Source organism: Amblyomma maculatum, chromosome 11, assembly GCF_055883805.1.
Source record: "Amblyomma maculatum isolate TAMU_Amacu chromosome 11, ASM5588380v1, whole genome shotgun sequence".
NCBI classification, from domain to species: domain Eukaryota; kingdom Metazoa; phylum Arthropoda; class Arachnida; order Ixodida; family Ixodidae; genus Amblyomma; species Amblyomma maculatum.
Window position 1 is genome coordinate 134,276,648 of NC_139354.1, and position 20,151 is coordinate 134,296,798.

The window sequence follows — 20,151 nt, forward strand, 5'->3', positions numbered from 1 at the left end:
GTGTTTTAAGGATGTCGTGAATATGACAGTATTTAGCCGTCTAGCCTTCACGAGTAACTCAAAACGGAATCGGCCAGCTGTTCCTTTCTTTGGCGTGTGCACACGTTACGACCGTAAAACTCGCGAATTAAGAAATATGCATATGTGTTTTCAATAGATAGCCCAGCCATACATTTATTCCTACTTGTATCAGTGGGATTGGTTTTAAAACAAAATCTCTAAGAGACACCACCTGCTCTTGGCATGCTTAGCCTATGTTCTTAGCTTAATTATAAAACAAACATTGAAAAGGGAGTCTGCTGAAACTGTACTCTAAGAACATTGAGTTTTCGTATTAGCTGTTAGAAACTGCGAAACAGTTTAAAGCCTCTTCATTCTAGCCCGAAATGGTTCTGTCCTGGCAAATGGTGCTTTCTTTCTTGGTACTACTTCACGCCGCACAGGTAGACTTCCTCATAAAATACATACCAAGTTTATTTTTTCTGCATGTCTAAACTTCCAGCCGTGAAAACGCATGTCTAAGTTCGAAGGTATCATCTCGATGAAAATTTGTGCACTCTGATTTCTTAAAGGAGTAACACACGAACGCATCGGCTTTCAGTTTACTGATGGAGCGGTATCCATAAATTCGGAGGGTAAGTTTACTACAATATTTATATTACTGCATCATCCTTAAAAAAACGGGGGCCATGGTGTTACTTATCAAATAATTGTGATGTTCATATTCTTTCACTTCAGTTTTTTTTATCAATATTAACCTGAGAATTTATACATTACGGAAGGGAAAATACTTATAAACGTTTGCTAGATGTGACCTCAGACAAGACCAGTAGTCGCACAGATAAGAAGAATGAAGAAAAAAAGTGAGAAGTGCAAGAACAATATGTTTGCCGTTTTTCTTTTTTTTTTTTTTCAAGTTCTTGCTGCCTTTCGCTGATTTTATAAATTCATTCTAAGTTTTAAGGAAATTAGCATTTTCATGTTGTGTCAGACTTTTTCTTCCTAAATGGTGATATTCATCGTTTCACGTTTCATGCATGCGATGCTTGCAAGTAGCAAAATATGTATAGCCTCTCAAAAAAAAAGGGCCATTGAAAGCTAGCTATTTCAGTAGTATTATATACATAAGCACCAGATATGCAGGCTGTAAAGAAGTTGAAGCTACCTCGTGGCATTTAGAGAAAACTCACGCGTTGTTTTGTCCGTAAAGAGGGTACTAAACGTCACCTTAAGGACGTATAGGCCAGATTTTACCTGTAAAGTATAAAACAGTTATACTTGTTTCAACATTTTATATTTGAAACCAGTAAGATCTCGATGCGCTTGCTGCGTGCTACCAGTAATTTGCAAATGCTCGTTTTAAGACAGAGTGCGGTCTGGCTGGACCAACTCCAAGAATTGTCAACGGTCTTCTGGCTCTCCGAACGCAACTTCCATGGATGATAAGCTTATATCTGAGCATAAAAGGGACGAAAATATTTAGGCACTGGTATTAAAAAAAAAACACGTTCTTTTAACTCAACTTTTGAGCTGAAATTTTAACTAGTCCTCCGTGTGTTAGCCAGTAGTGAATGTTGCCTGAAGGAAATATAATCAGCATCCTAGGTTTTTGATTCTGAAAAGGGAAATGAGGGCTAGCACACTACTGTTTCACATATTGACTATCCCGGTGCGGCTCTCATGAACCAAGCGGTTCCGGGGTGCCCGCATTCTGCAGCACGCCCTATTTACCAGGGCGTGTGTCCCGTGACCTTTTCTCTACCACCAAAAATGCTCTCCAAAGGGGAGAGGAGGCAGGCGACTCACGCTCCACAGCAGAACTGTTTGGGTTTTAATCCTTTGCACGGTCCTAACTACTTGCGCCGCACCGCATTGGGTAATCGTGTTTGCAAAACTCTGGAAACTGATTCAAATGTTAAATTGAAAAATCTCATCTGTCACGAGGGCTCAGTGGTTAGGGAGGCTGCCTGATAACTCAAAGACGCGGCATAGCTTACCAGCCGCTGCGTCCACTTTTTGGTGTAGGCAAAAAGCAAGGCTTCTTTGCACTGCCCGATGTGAGTTTACGTTAATCAGACCGTTGTCATTTCAGGACTCCTTCACTACAGCGTCCGTTATAACCAGAGTCTCTTTCGGACGTTGAACCCTGTACATCAAACAGTGACAGCCATCTGATAACATCATATACAACCAGCAACTGGTTGTATTATCTATAAAAAAACGGCTCTTGCTTTTATTGCCGAGCTCTACTCTCCTACTCAAGCTTTACTCTCCTTTATTTGTACATCCCCCACTATAGGTATTACTTTCTGAAAAAAAAAAATTGAAAAAAAAACAAACTTTTATACCTGGAACATCGTACTTTGCATATTGCTGACAAGATTCGTACACTGTTTATGAGCGGATATATAGACCATGCTGGAAATTCATGCGTAGCCAGCTGAAAAGTGTTTTAATTAAGAAAGCACTCAAGTAATATTCTTAAATTCAAGATCGTATCTGAAGTCAATGAACAAGGGGGGACGATTTAGATTACGACTGTTCATTCTGTATTTTGACTAAAGCAAAATTCAATCGCCAAATCTCCTCCTGAATGATAAACGCGATTATTAAAGCTCGATTTCTAGGAATATAGGCAAACGTAAATATACGTAGGCACAATAAACGTCTCTAAATCACGAGGAAATGTAAAAGTTAGGGCAAAATGCGTCTTCGTTAGCTTGTTTGCCTTCATTTTTACATATCCTCCTGAGACCCGGAATGCATTGGGTGCACAGATTTTTCTTTAACTTTCAGAATAAGTCAGTATGGTTATGAAGGTGAAAAGTGATAAACGTTTTTTGAATAGCCCTGATAGTATCGGCTCAGTGCGATGTCCAATATATTGGACACTGGGATTCTACCCGTTCTTTTTTCACCAAACGCGTATGTATTTACATGCCGCAAATAATGCTCTCAAACTCGTGTGCAATTTTTTTTTATTAACTTCTAAGGTAAAATGGTGAAAAATAACGTAAAATCGAGCCTTCGTCTGCTCAAAAAAAAAACTTTCGCTTGCTTCTTCACTTTCTGTGGGCAATTTCAAAACACCTTCTGTCCTTTGTAATGCAGAAGAAGAGCGGGCATTTGGTGCAAAAGAACATTGTTTTATATTACAAATTTATAAAATTTTAAATTTATAATTTATGATGCTATAATTTATAAATTTTAATTTTTAATTAAAATTATAAATTATAAAATTATAAACTTGCGTCAGCTGTCTCATCAGACATGTGAGGCCGGTCTGCTACACAACAAATAGAGGCGATTTTGTCCGCAAGCCGCTAAATAGCAACAATACTCGTCTGCTATTCATAACAAGGCCGTGGCAAAAGCGTGATCAAAATGACCGGGTTGAGTCCCAGCGTCCAACACAGTGGACACGCGAAATCAAAGGACGCATGAATAAAAGTAAGCGCTTGAACAGTTTAAATTTCTTATTCTGCACATTCGTTGTTGTATTACCTTTAAAATAAAATCAAAGATATGCTTTGAAAGCAAGTAGAAATACGAGAAAAAGGACTTACTTCGCCGACAGGTGCCATCAAACGCCGCGCCGCTGAATGTCGCCCTTTTGAAAAGTTTTGGCGGGAATTTGAACAATGCGTTTTCATCTGTGTTGCATAGATGGCGCTAGCAGGTGTCCAATATATTGGTCTGCAGGGTTTTATGAGGATGAATGCCTTGGCATAGGAGTACTGTCTGATTATTTAGTGTCCAATATATTGGACAAATCCCCATAGCCGGGTCTCAGGAGGATATAGTAAGCATATACGGCGTAAACAATTGATTCAGAGTGAAACTTTCTCCTATTTTGCACTTTTAAAATGCCTATCTCGTTCAGAACCTCATAACTAGACCCGACCTGAGAGTGGCTTGTGCGTGCGTGCTTGTTTTTTAGGTGTTTCTAGCGATAAAGATAAACGGCGAATACACAACATGCTCCGGTACTATTTTCACTGAACGCAATATATTAACGGCTGCCCACTGCATAAAGCAGTAAGTACGTTTTTGTTTCTTTTTTCAAATACTCACTCCTTTAAGTAGAACTTACCGGGCTACTTGGTTCATAAACCGTTTCTCTTGTCCTTGTCTCGATAGTGTAGCTTTTTATTGCACTGCTTTAGTTGCGACCTTTTTATGTTATTTTATTATAATCAAAGGAGACAATTTCGCCTGCTAGAATCTGGCAAAGAGGTCGTTCTGCTGCTATGGAAACATCATGTATCAGCGTCATACCAGAGTCGGTATATAGGTTTTTATACAGGCAGAACCGCCATGAAAATGGGCGGAACTCTGATTCCGGGATTTCTTGTGCGACCGGTGGCCCTCTTTTCTGGACAAACCAAAGCGGCACTGGGATAGAAAAAGCACATATATATATACAATAACAGGATTACATTTCAAACAGGCAACAAAAATGAAAAACTGAAACATTCCTCTCACAGGCCTGGATTCAAACTTACTCATGCACCACAGCCCGACTCTCCAAACACTTTTCCATAAAATTTCTTTTTTGTTCCTGGCACGGGAATATACTAGCACTGCCAGGCTTCAAGCGCAATTTTACCGGGTCGCATTCCTCAACCCGTCGTACAGAGTCGCAATAGCATTCAGCTCTCACTTTCTTGACACATCAAACTTCCGGGAGACATATATACGCATTGAATAGTGGCAGCCATGCAGCAGGTCGATCCTGCGCATCATATACCGACCCCTCCTCCCCGCACCATAGCACACTGTTTTCTGAACAGACTTCATTCAATTAACGCGGTTGTTATGCTTGGCGATCTGTCATGCAGCTCTTCCATTAGCTTAACAGTTCCTTGAGCAGAAAAAAAAAGACGAATCACATAGAACCTTACAATATTCCACACTATTCAAAACCATAGGGCGTCGGAATAATGCCTTATGTGAGGATCCATTGAAGAAATGACCCCCGCCCCCCCCCCCCCCCACAAAAAAAAAAAAAACACGGCATTCGGCATCACACAAAGAAATCCTGTTTAGCTCTTGGTTGCTGACAAAACCGGCAGTCAACTTTCCACGACACAAAGGCCCTTTTGCACAAAGCCACGTTTTGACAAGCAAGGTAGACATATGAAATCTAGAAAAAAAAGTCAGTGCAGCCGATGCAAAAACAAAAATCCGTTTCACTGCTTTAGTGCACTGTTGTTTAAAAAGGACAGATAAGGCTGTCAATACTGTACACGAAATAACTTCCCAATTCGAACTTTCGTCATCTACTTTCTGGATAGAATGTATAGGTATTCCAAGAAAAATCGCACAATGAGGATATGAAATGTGTCGGCGACTTCTTTTAGAAAACCCCATAAAGGCCCCACATTCCTATTACCACATGGCGAATCAAAATATGAAAATAGAGAGTTAATAGACTGGTAAACATAGCTAGCTATGATAAAGGGATGGATTGTTGTTTTAAAAAAGAAAAGCCTTGAAATGAGCTGGTGAAGAAACAAGTGCTGAGGACCAGATCCACAGACTCCAGAGAGAGAAACAAATTGTTCAGATGCATAGGCTCGAATTGAGAGCTCCACACAAAAGTGGCAAGAACTCTGCGCATCACCTGTATTTCTTCCCTTGCACAATGCAACATCGGCACGAAATAGACAACGTTCATAACAAAGAAGGCATTGCAAACCTGTGATTGTGCAAACCGATAGAGCGCCACATCAAAGTTGTGTTTGTCTTCTAAACGACGAGATCTGCGAATCCATGCGAGGCCCACTATTGCGATACTAATCTTAAGGAACTGTCAAATACTTCAAGTTTTCAGAGTCCCATCTGATTCCACCTAGCCAGGACCATTTTGATTAAAACAAAAAGCACCCGATCTCTTACAGAACTGCTTTGTTACACGCAAAGCCTGAGCCACAATCTTTTTATCGGAATAGAGAAGAACAATGTCGCAGCATAAGCCAAAATCTTGATTTCATATCGCAATAGCAAGAAGCCACGAATTGCTGTGTTCTTATTGGCACTACGACATAAGGGTGCGAGGTATAACGCGAATAACCAAGGCGAGGGCGGGTAGCTCTGTAGAACAGATTATTTAAGTGAAATAGGTTTGGTAATATCTAAATTGACAGTCAGTCTTGTAGTAGCCATTTTATAATTTATTGCATTTAAGCAAGACATCATCAATGTTTTCACTACCCTATACAGCAAACAAAAACCACGGCACACCATATTTGAAGCTTTTGCCAAATATATCCGAATAAAGGCTACTGAGTAACCTCGTGTGCCACTGTCTCTAACACGAAACGTGCGAAATGGACATGGTTTTCGATAATAATGCCCTTGATCCCGCCCACTTCGTGTGGGCGTAGAAAATCTAATGCCGCAAGCTACAGACGAGAAGAAAGAACTTTCGTAAATCTTATAATCCAAGGATATCGGATGATGCCCTTCAACAGTTTCAACCTATCTTCGTAGGTGCTTATCGGAATTAGTATAGCGTCACCAGTGTAGAACGGAGGAGGCAGAAGCCCGTGGCACTGAAAACTTCCGATAATGCAGCTTCTATAAGATAGCAATAAACGCATTATAGAACTCATTACTTTGAAGGGCCGGAAGACTTCTGACACTATAGTGAAGGAAGAAATTTCTGAGTTGAACTCATCTAATGTAAAAACGAGGAAACGTTGTGCTATCGCCATCTATGAACCGGCAACGGCATCAACCGTTTCATTCTTTCTTTCCTTCTTTCCCCTCACCCCTCTGACTTTATAATACTCCTTGATCTGGAAATAAACCATCGTACTTTTGGCCGGGCTACGCTGTCAGATGCATCCCTCGGGGGCGGCGTTCCCATTGACTACGCCTTTCCAACAGTGGCGTTCCCATTGACTGCGCCTTTCCAACAGTGGCGACGAGGCTGAAGCAAGGATATCGGGCCCAGGACAGCGCCAGACATGGGTCACAAGCTACCGGACATCGATGAGGAAAAAGATAAGTGGCAAGCTTACCTGGTGAAAGTAGAAGCGTACTTTGAGGCCAATGAAATCTCAGCTGATGCAAAGAAGAGGGCTTTACTAGTAGCCGCCCTTGAGATGAAGACCGTTCAAGTTTTATGCAGTAAAGTAGCGCCAGCAAAATCAAGTTCGTTGAGCTACGACAAGGTAGTCGAGACCTTGAACAGCTACTATGATCCTACACCAAACGAAATAGCAGAAAGTTTTAAGTTCTTCAACCGCTATCAGAAAGAAGAAGAATTCGTGCAGGAATTTATTGTCGCTATACGACAAATAGCACAGAACTGCAATTTTTCGTCTATGCTAGACAGAATGATCAGAGACCGCATCGTGTGTGGCGTCCGATCAAAGAGTTTACAAAAGCAGCTTTTGGCAATAAAAGACCTGTCGCTAAAAGAAGCAGAGGCTCTAGCACTAGCTGCAGAAAGCGCCGAACTAGATTCGCGAGGCATAACCGGCGAGGCTCGGGATCCAAACGTGTTCAAGATAACTCATCGGCGCCAATCAAAGATATGAACGCAACAGCGAACGCAATGCCAGTGCTGCGGTAACTACGGCCACAAGACTGCAGTATGTCGCTTTAACAGACGGCAATGTTTCAAATGCAGACGATACGGGCATCTAGCGAAGATGTGCTCAGCGGCTGACAGCGTTAACAGAACTGGTACCATGGAAGCACAGAAGCGGCAGGAATCGGAAGACAGTGATAGCAGTACATCGCAGATATGGTCCCTCCGTACGGCGGCGCAGACGCTGCTACCGCACATTCACGAAACATTCACATGGAACGGCGTTGACCTAAAAATGGACATTGATACTGGATCCCCTGTCTGCGTCATTTCAAAAGCTATTTATGACAAACATCGCAATGAATGGCCTCCGCTCGCGAAATCGCCGATAAAGATATCGTGCTATCTCGGAAAGCTACCAGTGCTGGGCGTCATGAACATGGACGTGCGTTATCAAGCAACTACAGTGGAATGCAATCTGGTGGTGTTAAACTGCAGAGGCCCCAGTCTTTGTGGCCGGGATTTATTGCAGAAACTGAAGGACACCGGAATGACTCTCCTGCACGTAAAGGCGCAGACTAACGTGGCCAGCATGGTTCCGCCAGCTGCCCATCAACCTGCCGGGGAAATTCTGAACAGCTATGCTGACCTTTTCGGCGAGGGCACAGGACTCTTGAAAGGCCCGCCAGCACGGATTCATCTCAATAGCGGAGCAACCCCCAAGTTTTTCAAGGCAAGGAAGGTTCCTTTTGCGTACAAAGAAAAAGTTTCACAGGAGTTGGATAGGCTTACGGAAGCAGGGCCTGTACCATATTCGGAATTGGCCACACCAATTGTTCCCGTCTTGAAGAAGGACGGCTCAGTGCGCCTTTGCGGAGATTTTAAAGCCACACTAAATCCTGTGTGTGAGATTGAGCAATACCCGCTACCAGTTATTGACGACATGTTTGCCAATTTAGCGGGAGGAGAACGGTTCAGTGTGCTAGACCTGCGAGACGCCTATAGCCAGGTAGCGTTGGACGAGGAGTCGCGGAAACTGGCCCTCATCAACACTCAAAAAGGGCTATACTGCTACAATCGGCTACCATTTGGAATCTCTTCTGCGCCAGCAATCTTTCAGCGGAAAATTGAATCCGTGCTCCAAGGGTTAACCGGCGCGCAGGTCTATCTTGACGATGTGCTGATAGCTGACAAGAGCCAAGATGACTCAAACCTGAAAGCAGTACTGCAACGCTTCAGGGAAAATGGCATTAAGCTGCGCGCTGACAAATGTCGCTTCGCCGAGCAAGCAGTAACATATCTCGGTCACCGCATTGATAAAAACGGGTTGTACCCGGTTGAAAAGAACATCGACGCTATCAGACTAGCCCCTTCTCCGCGTAATGTTACAGAGTTGCGTGCCTTTCTTGGGTTCATCACCTTCTACCATAAATTTCTCCCTAACCTGTCCACCTTACTTGCGCCTTTGTATAAGCTACTGACGAAATGAGCCAGGTGGATGTGGAGCGATAAAGAACAAGCAGCATTCGAACTGTCGAAAAAGGCTCTTTGCGCAGCCCCTGTGTTGACATATTTCAATCCGAAGCTCAAACCACTTTTGGAATGCGATGCCTCACCTCACGGTGTGGGAGCGGCACTTTTCCATCGCATTAAAGGGGAAATGAGGCCCATCGGATTTCGGTCCGGGGCCTTAACTTCGGCCGAAAAGAAGTATTCTCAGATCTAACGGGAAGCGTTGGCTCTCGTTTTTGGTGTTTCACGTTTCCGAGACTACCTCCTTGGCCGGGAGTTCACCCTGGTGACGGATCATCGGCCACTGCTCGGCCTTCTACGAATGGATCGTCAGACCCCCATCATGGCCGCCGCGAGAATACAAAGATGGGCTCTTCTGTTGGGTGCGTACAAATACAAGCTGCTTTGCAAATCCGGAGAAATGATGGTTAACGCGGACACCCTAAGCCGTTTACCTCAAACCTTGCAGGAAACGGAGACCGCACCGGAAGGAGACGCAGAGTTTGTCCTCGCCATCGACCAGTGGGACCAGTCGGCCATCACTATAGACGAATTGCGGTCACTCACAGAAACGGACGTGGTACTAGCACTTGTGCGCAGGTACGTCCGGGAGGGTTGGCCCAAAGCATGTTGCTCCGGTAACACGGAGATGTTGCATTACTACAAAAAGCGACATGAATTATCTGTTCAGGATGGCCTCCTACTGTGGGGACATCGTGTAGTAGTCCCCAAACAGGCGCACGGTAGACTGCTGATCATATTGCACGAAGCCCATCAGGGCGTCTGCACCATGAAGAAGGTAGCACGGTCTAAATTTTGGTGGCCGGAGATCGACCGGGACATTAGCCGAATAGCCGATGAATGCAGAAACTGTGTCCAGGCTTTACCAATGCCTCCAGCACGTGAACCAGTAAACTGGCCAGCTACAAAAGAAAAATGGTCCCGATTTCACCTCGATTTCGCTGGACCTATCAGGGACAAAATGTTGCTGATCGTGGTTGATTCCCACAGCAAATGGATCGAGGCCATTCCACTCTCGAGTGCAACGTCAAGCAGCACGGTTAACGCGCTGCGTACGCTCTTCAGCCAGTTCGGACTACCGCGCACTGTAGTAACTGATAACGGCACGCCCTTTACCGGGTCGGATTTCGCCGAATTCATGAACAGGAATGGCATTGCCCACATTCGAACACCGCCCTACCACCCACAAAGCAATGGGCTGGTAGAACGCGCGGTCAGAACGGTTAAGGATGGGTGACAGAAGATGCCTGGCGTGGATCTCTCAACCGCACTCGCACGAGTTTTGTGTCCATACCGGAATGCCCCAAGGCAGTCGAGCCTATCACCTTCAAAGTTACTATTAGGTTATCGACTACGCACCAGACTTGACATTTGTTTTCCTCTCCGGAACAAACCTGTCCAGAGCAGAGCAGCTACACCAGAGCGGGAGTTTAGCTCCGGGGGACCCTGTACTAGTCCGTAACTACGGTGTTCGTGACAAGTGGACACCCGGAAAGGTGAAGTCAACAACAGGAGCTCGACTAGTCACCGTCAAGACTGAGGATAATGTGGTGGTCCGTCGTCATGCTGATCAAATCCGCAAGCTTAACGTCGAGGGATGCACACTCACGGGTACAGACAGTCCAGCAGCAGAACCAGTGGACCACCCGCTGGCTATTCAGAACAACGCATCCACGTCAGAGCCCGCAGACCCTGCTCCCCAAGAGACACAGCTGCGTAGGTCTACCCTGGTCAAGGAACCTGTGGATCGCTATGGTTATTAGGAGGAAGGGATGCTATCGCCATCTATGAACCGGCAACGGCACCAACCTTTTCATTCTTTCTTTCCTTCTTTCCTCTCACCCCTCTGACTATATAATACCCCTTGATCTGGAAATGGAAGAACTGGATGATCTGGAAGAAAGCCTGGCTCCGCTGGACAGGCCGCCATTGGAAACTGACCCTGGCAACGTTTAATGCTAGAACCCTAGCTAGTGAAGCTAGCTTAGCAGTGCTGTTAGAGGAACTAGAGGGCACAAAATGGGATGTCATAGGGCTTAGTGAGGTTAGGAGGCCGAATGCGGCATATAATGTACTGAAGGATGGGCATGTACTGTGTTATCGAGGCTTACCAGAGAGGCGACAACTAGGAGTAGGTTTCCTTGTCAATAAGTATATAGCGGGTAATATAGATGAATTCTATAGTATTAATGAGAGGGTTGCAGGCATCGTAATTAGGCTTAATAAGCGGTATAAACTGAAGGTTGTACAGGCCTATGCACCTACATGTAGTTATGATGACCAGGCAGTTGAAAGCTTCTATGAAGATGTAGAATCGGCAATGCGAAAAGTAAAGACGCAGTATACTGTACTAATGGGCGATTTCAATGCCAAGGTAGGGAAAAAACAGGCAGGAGACAAGGCAGTAGGTGACTATGGCATTGGTTCTAGGAATAGCAGGGGGGAGTTACTAGTTCAGTTCGCAGAGCGCAATAAATACGAATCATGAATACCTTCTTCAGCAAACGGAAGAACCGGAAATGGACATGGAAAAGTCCTAACGGAGAGACTAAAAATGAAATCGACTTCATAATGTGTTCAACCCCCGCCATTATGCAAGATGTAGAGGTAATCGGGAAAGTGCGATGTAGTGACCACAGGATGGTGAGGTCCCGAATTAGCCTAAATCTGAAGAAGGAACGCAACAGATTGGTAAGAAAGAAACCCATCAACGAATTAGCTGTGAGGGGGAGGGCAGAAGAATTCAGGATCTCGCTACAGAATAGGTTTTCAGCTCTAACTGAGGATGGCGGCATTACCCTAGAGGCAAGGAACAATAATTTCAGAGATATCATTACTGAGTGCGCGGTAGAAGTAGGCGGTAGGATAGTTAGAGAGGATACCGGCAAGCTGTCTAAGGCGACGAAAGATTTGATTAAGAAACACCAGAGTATGAAAGCTTCGAATCCAACAGACCAGATCGAATTGGCCGAGATATCAAAGCTAGTCAATAAGCGCAAGGTGGCCGATATAAGGAAGTATAACATGGAGAAAATTGAGCATGGTGTAAAGAACGGGGGAAGCTTTAAAGCGGTAAAGAAGAAATTGGGCATAGGCAAAAACCAGATGTATGCGATAAGGGACAAGGCGGGCAACGTCATCACTAATATGGAAAAGATAGTCAAAGTAGCCGAGGAGTTCTATACAGATCTCTACAGTAGCCAAAGTAGTCAGGACCGTAATGAGATTGCCGGTAGGGAAAAACAGTCAGACGTTCCACCAGTGACGAAGGACGAGGTCAAGAAAGCACTAGAAACTATGAAAAGGGGGAAATCAGCTGGAGAGGATCAGATAACTACAGACTTGCTGAAGGACGGGGGGGATATCGTGCTAGAAAAACTGGCCACCCTGTATACGCAGTGCCTGGTGTCATCGACGGTACCGGAACCATGGAAGAATGCAAACATTATCCTCATTCACAAGAAAGGGGACTCTAAGGACCGTAAAAATTATAGACCAATCAGCTTACTGTCTGTTACGTATAAAGTATTTACTAAGGTAATCGCTAATAGAACCAGGGCAACCTTAGACTGCAATCAAGCAAAGGATCAAGCAGGTTTTCGGAAATGGTACTTTACTATCGATCATATCCATACCATCAATCAGGTGATAGAAAATTGCTCGGAATATAACCAGCCTTTAACATAGCATTCATTGATTACGAAAAAGCATTTGACTCAGTTGAAACCTCGGCGGTGATGCAGGCATTGCGAAATCAGGGGGTTGTGGTATAATGAGGGGGACGGTCTTCCGCCCCGCTCCTAACTCCGCAGGTGCTGCGTCCTCGCTGGCGACCCGCGGAGGGAACAAAGGGGACAAAGGACGGGCACGACACATCGTTACTACTCGAATGCTATTTATTGCACTTGCAAATAATACAGAGCATGCCGGCTAGCTATACATCAACAAGGTTTTCCTTGGAAGGGCAAGGCTACGTAAGAAGGGCTTTTGACTCACCGGCTGGGGAATGGGGGGTGCGATTTCGGCGGCGGACATTTGAACGCGCCCGGAATATGGCGGCCGGGATCTCCCGGGCGCGCCGCATTCTTCGGACGAAGCCATACCACGGCGTTTGCTGGGAGGCGGCGAGAGCGTGCGGTATTTACCGGCCGCTTCGCCGTCGGGAACCAGAAGATGGGCGGTCGTGCACGACGGGTCCTCCCGTGTGCGCAGCGTGCTCCGTGCACGCTATCCCCCGGCATTTGCCGGGAGAGGCGGCGGGAGACGACCGCTCTCGCTGCCGGCTGGATCCAGAATCTCTCTCATCTTCTCGCGGGAACCCGCGTAGACCTCTTGGCGGCGCACCCCTCGCTGGTCTCCTTCCCCCAAGGGGAGGTATTTACCTCCTCTCCCAGCCGGCGCTGCCATGAAGCTCGTTGGGGTGGTTGTGGTCGGTGGCGGCGAAGGGGCAGGAAACTGGTTTTCCACATCCCTCCCTCCTTAAATGTTCACCCATGGTTGTCGAGAGCCGCTCCTTGGACGCCATCCGCGAGGTAAACACCAGGCTTAGCAGGGCGATCCAAACGTTGGTGTCATCCGACGAGCAGCAAGGTGAAGGGGCCCCCCTGTCCATCGGCAGGTCCCAGAAGCCAGCATGACGGGAGGGTGTTGTTCCCGCTGACGCGCCTTTGTTGGCAGGTAGGGGTTGGCCTCCTCTCCCGTCAAGCCGGACTGGTTCCGTGAGACTCCGAGCTTCGGTGATTCACGGCCACAGGGCAGCAGGCAGGAACGTAAACAATGGCGGCAGGTCCAGGCGGTTTCACTTGATATCTGCACAACCCTCCGGATCTCCAAAAAGGTTGAATAAATTGAGCAAAATGACCATTTGGTAAAATGCGGGCCAATGCGAGTGCCAAACAATTTTATCCGGCACCGCACTGCGTTCCGTTAATCCGAACGAAGCACGGGCATCCGCGGTTCGTTTGCCGGCATAATAATCTGGTTCCACAAAATTTCAGATTCTCCTTCTCAGCCCTAAAATACCAAGTTCATTTGAACGAAGTTAGCTTTCTCTAATCCAGCGAGATGTTTGGCTACAGCGAGGTCAATATAGAACAAGCAAACCGCATTTGCGCATGCTGTATGCCACGGTTAGCCTGTCCTCCGATGTGCGGCAGGCAGCTCCCAAAAAGAGCCTTAAGCCTACTCGCTCTAGCGCTAAGGACAATAGCTAGAACGCAGCGCCGCGAGGATGTGCATCTCCGCCAAGGAACCCAGGGTGGCCCTACTCGCTCGCTGCCATCCAAAGGCAACTTCTGAGCGAACGGCGCCCACCGCGTTCAGCGGTGTCGGAGCGCCCCGGTGCTTTCCGGCAATCACGGCTGCAATACCAGTCAGCCGATTGCGGCACCTGGCTCCCAGAGCCGAAGAGACAGAAGAGGAAATATTTACAACTATATACAAGAAAAGTAGGGCCACCGTCCCGGCTGAGGCACTCACTCGCTTCCGGCGTGCTGTTCTCCGTGGACGGCTCAATCTCGTGCTCCATGTACGGACCTCGTGGCTGTACCTCTCAAAGGCCTCGGAAGTCGGCACACACAAACACACACGCACACACACACTCACAAATAAAAATGCTCCACACACATAAACACACGCACACACACACAAATACACGCACGACCATTTGTTCTCGCTGCAACTCCTCCCACCTCGCCGTCAAGAAAGCATATTAGCCTTGCTAGCATAGCGATGTCGGGTCAGGCCTAATGTTAAAAGTCCGGGCAGGCACTCCACGCCGCGAGCTGACTATCGCCCTTTGTCCCTAGGGAGGGGTAACTAGCTCAAGTGCTTCTGCACGAGAGAACCACGTTGATGCGCCATTGTGGGGGTATGAGGGGGACGGTCTTCCGCCCCGCTCCTAACTCCGCAGGTGCTGCGTCCTCGCTGGCGACCCGCGGAGGGAACAAAGGGGACAAAGGACGGGCACGCCACATCGTTACTACTCGAATGATATTTATTGCACTTGAAATAATACAGAGCATGCCGGCTAGCTATACATCAACATGGTTTTCCTTGGAAGGGCAAGACTACGTAAGAAGGGCTTTTGACTCACCGGCTGGGGAAGGGGGGGTGCGATTTCGGCGGCGGACATTTGAACGCGCCGGGAATATGGCGGCCGGGATCTCCCGGGCGCGCCGCATTCTTCGGACGAAGCCATACCACGGCGTTTGCTGGGAGGCGGCGAGAGCGTGCGGTATTTACCGGTCGCTTCGCCGTCGGGAACCAGAAGATGGGCGGTCGTGCACGACGGGTCCTCCCGTGTGCGCAGCGTACTCCGTGCACGCTATCCCCCGGCATTTGCCGGGAGAGGCGGCGGGAGACGACCGCTCTCGCTGCCGGCTGGATCCAGAATCTCTCTCGTCTTCTTGCGGGAACCCGCGTAGACCTCTTGGCGGCGCACCCCTCGCTGGTCTCCTTCCCCCAAGGGGAGGTATTTACCTCCTCTCCCAGCCGGCGCTGCCATGAAGCTCGTTGGGGTGGTTGTGGTCGGTCGCGGCGAAGGGGCAGGAAACTGGTTTTCCACAGGGTAGACGAGCCGTACGTGAAAGTGCTGGAAGATATATATAGTGGCTGCACTGCAACCATAGTTCTGCATAAAGAAAGTAACAAAATTCCCATAAAGAAAGGTCTTAGGCAAGGAGGCACAATCTCCCCAGTACTATTCACAGCTTGTTTAGAGGAAGTATTCAGAGACTTGGAATGGGAGCAGTTAGGGATAAGGGTAGATGGAGAATACCTCAGTAATCTGCGATTTGCTGATGACATTGCCTTGCTAAGCAACTCGGGGGATGAACTGCAAATAGTGATTGATGACCTAGACAGGAAAAGTTGAAAGGTAGGCTTGAAAATCAATATGCAGAAGACTAAGGTAATGTTCAACAGCCTCGGGAAGGAACAGCAGTTTACATTAGGTAGCGAAATACTGGAAGTAGTAGGCGAATATGTCTACTTAGGACAGGTAGTAACCGCAGATCCGGACCATGAAAAGGAAATAACTAGAAGAATAAGATTGGGATGGAGCGCATTTGGCAAGCACTCGCAGATTATGACTAGTAGCTTACCGGTATCGCTCAAGAGGAAAGTATACAACAGTTGCATCTTGCCGGTACTCACCTATGGGGCTGAAACGTGGAGGCTAACCAAGAGAGTTCTACTAAGGTTGAGGACAACCCAGAGGGCTATGGAACGAAAAATGGTAGGGATAAAATTAAGAGATAGAAAGCGTGCAGGGTGGGTCAGAGAAATAACTCAAGTTACCGACATTCTAGTAGAAATTAAGAAGAAATGGGCATGGGCAGGACATGCAGTGCGAAGAGGGGATAACCGATGGTCGCTGAGGGTAACAAACTGGATTCCAAGGGGAGGAAAGCGTAGCAGGGGGCGGCAGAAAGTTAGTTGGGCGGATGAGATTGAGAAGTTCGCAGGGGTCAAGTGGATGCAGCTAGCACAGAACCGGGTTAAGTGGAGAAATATGGGAGAGGCCTTCGCCCTGCAGTGGGTATAATCAGGCTGATGATGATGATGATGATGATGATGATGATGATGATGATGATCTGGAAATAAACCGTCGTACTTTTGGCCGGGCTACGCTGTCAGATGCATCACTCGGGGGCGGCGTTCCCATTGACTACGCCTTTCCAACAGTGGCGTTCCCATTGACTGCGCCTTTCCAACACGTTGCTTTTAAGTGACTGAAATCAGACCCATATGTCGCGTTACTACTACTGCCACTAAAACGCACACATAATAATAAAAAAAAAACATCAAAGACGTCTTTCCTGTCCTCTTCCAGTGCCCGACTACACACGATCTGTGTTGCGGCGGGCACATTCCGTATTGTGAATGGATATTAGGTGAGATACATAATTTTGAACAATCTCTGCATGGTGTGTGTTCATACAGGAATATACACTAGACATCTAGATTCGAATAATGTGTTCTAAGCAATGTATGAAGAATGACACTACTTATTGGGCTCTCTAAGACTCAGTCGAATATTGACATTTTATGTTCTACGTGAATTTCCGCGCCATCATGCATGCTTGACACACAAATTTCGTTTAAACGAGGCTTTCATGCGCTGGTGCTTGCGTTTAGTTTGACAGGCGGACTCCCCAGAAGGTTCAACTTGTGGAATCCCTGAGACTGTGGATCATACATTATTGGTGTGCCCAGTGTATGCGCGAGAAAGAAATGTACTAGCCGTTTCCTTCCAGCCTCTTATGAAAGAACTGCTGCTTGGCGCTTGGCAGGACAATAGGAAAGGTGTCCAAACAGTGCCGACTGTCTGCTGTTTTTTGTGCGCCACCAGACTTTATTCGCTCTTGTAAAGCAAGTGGCTGTGCCTGTATATATTTCACATGCTTTCTCCCACATAGTCACCCATCATGATCCTTATTCTTCTCACCTTGGCCTTCCCCAGCATAGAGTAGCAGGCCAAATTTTCCACTCCGGCAAACCTTTCTGCCTTTCCATTCAATAAAATCCTCGATTTTTCTTCTCCAGCCCCGGTGTATATGCAAGCTTAATTACCTTGTTTATATTGAAAATTTTCAGCACGCTGTAGCTGCTTGCGGTAGATACGCGGGCACGTCCAGATCTCTCAGCGTTTCAGAAATGGGATCGTATTAAAGAGGGAGTTAAGAATCTTGCAACTGGAACATCCACACGGATTACATTAATAAATATTCAGTTGAAGAGCACCTTGAAGGAATGGCATTAGTTGGACGGAATTGTTCCGGGATCGAGTCTTTATTTACTGACTTATTTTATTTAAAATACTGCCAGTCTTCTGCCAAGACCATAGCAGGGAGCTATTAGTGCAGTAAAAGGAGAGAAGCTATACATACAGGTATTCTGCATGGTCAGCACAACAAGGTATAAAAATAGACATATGCGAAAACTGACAACATTATCTGCGCTAAAAGGACAGAAAAAAAATCAGCAATGAAAAGCATAACTTCACGATGCAGCACACATAGCGTAAATGCTAACATTGTACAGGTAATCGTTATCCTATCAGTATGTAGCAAGTACTGCAAGGTACAGCTATCGCACCACTCGGGTACGGGTATCAGCATCACTAACATGAACCCACTAAACGTTCTACTTCCAGAAATGAAGATAGAGATTGTGCACTGGTAATGAAGCGATCTAAGCGATTCCATTCACTGATTACGAGAGGAAAGAAACAATGGTTGAACGTATTATTGTGACAGAGTTACCCGGTTAGTGTGTACGAGTGTTTGTGTCGAGATGGTTATGATTGCGACGAGGTAAAATACTTTTCAAATCTATTTTGTAGCGGTTATGTAAAAATTTTCAGAGATCACTGCAGAATTTGCACTGGAGAAATGCGTTAGCCTAAGTGTTGCTGTGTTGTCCATGAGATGTGTCAGCGGGATTCCGCGAGTGATAGACACCGGACCTTTCTTTCACTGTGAACAACTTAATTGTCTGTAATAAATTAACTAATCAACGCGCACCAACAATTATGTCACTTGGCCATGTTTCTTTGATGCGCTATCCGAAGGGACCAATTTTATTTCGGGATTCCAAAATAGTTCCTCTTCCGCCCCTAGTGAAAAATCCAGAATTGCGACAAACGGGTTTTAACCGGTCCTGTATTATCCCGTAAAATTTCATACCGGTGTGACCAGTGCTTAATGAAGCTTAAACGGGTTTATATCGGTAGGCCATGTCCGGTATGAATCTCAATCCGAACGTTCCCGCCCGGTATGGAGGAAATACAGGGCAGACCATTTCCAATATGTATCTCATAACTGACATCCCAGTCCGGTATGGATATGAAACAGGGCGGCCCAGTCCTGTATTGAGCCACTATTGAGTCCTGTATACAGGACACGTCATGTCCGGTTTAACAAGCCCGATATGAATGAAACTGATACGGGACAGAGTATTTCCGCTTCTCAAGACAATTCGGGCGGATCGTGAAGCTCAACCAGGATCACCACGTCGGAACATGCCTTCGCGCGAAATAAGCATGAAACCATAAATATTATACGTCACAACGTTTCTGTGTATGTCGAGTACGCGTTGTTTCGCAAATACCTAGAAGGTATGAAGCCGTGGGTGTGTGCGCTAGCAAGTACATAAACGCATCGCATTTTGCTTTTGCGTGTGCAACAGTCGCTGCAGCTTGTACGATCTTGCGGTGCATCTTCACATCTGCGACTGAAGATCTGACACCTTCAGCGCGAAAGTGCAAGCAAGAACATAGCGTTTCGTTAGCGAGGATAAAATACGCTCGAGAATAAGTGAAACACATCGCTGACCATCGAAATATGGACAGGTTAGCCGGACATCGGGAGTCGCTTCCTCGAGTGTTTACGTATGCAAAACACTTGGTCAGAAGTAAATTCATTGACGTCGCGGCTCCGCTGGCAGCAGGTGAAGCTAAAACAAGCAGTATTACAAGTGTTGGTGCAGCGCATATATCTATATGTAGCAAATATTACATGCGTTCGAAGACGATGACAAAACACACCAGCCCTAGTAAATTGTGACATTCTGAGGTTTTTCTGCCAGAAAGCGATACATTGTATAGATGCGGGACACGGATAACCCTTCGTGATAGCCAGGAAAAAGATGCAGCGTGTTTAAAGGGCGTTCGGTCAATTATGACCACAAATTCTACATTCTACTAAAATACACAAACTACGAAAGAGCAAAGTCGACTACATAAGCAGAAATATAACCACTGCTGCCGTATCCTGTTGTGGTGTAGTTTCAGATTTTACACATATAGAAATAAATTAGGCAATAAAGAAAAAAGAAGTTGTGGTTTAGTGGTTAAAGTGCGTGCTTGCTGGCCAAAAAGACTGCAGTTCGAATTGCATGTAAAATTTTTTCGTTTCAATTTCTCTTTTTTTTTCTTTTTCAAATGTAGTCCCGTTATTTTATAGCTCTGCAGGCTTTTTCCAGCCTGGCATCCAGTTTTGGTTTTCTGAAACAAGGGCCACGGACCATACAGGAATTTCCGAAATGAGAGCTCCGCGCGGTTTCATTTCGAT

At 46.2% G+C, this 20,151-nt stretch overlaps 1 protein-coding gene across 1 annotated transcript in view; it reads left to right on the forward strand.

The window, feature by feature from the left end:
• Positions 1-386: 386 nt before the first annotated feature.
• LOC146175009 (venom protease-like) overlaps positions 387-20,151 on the forward strand; it is a 43,383-nt gene continuing 23,618 nt past the window's right edge. Inside the window, exons 1-4 of the mRNA XM_084585505.1 lie at positions 387-443; positions 602-635; positions 1,369-1,441; positions 3,940-4,038. Coding sequence (XP_084441631.1) covers positions 387-443; positions 602-635; positions 1,369-1,441; positions 3,940-4,038 — 263 coding nt within the window. The remainder of the gene's footprint in view (positions 444-601; positions 636-1,368; positions 1,442-3,939; positions 4,039-20,151) is intronic.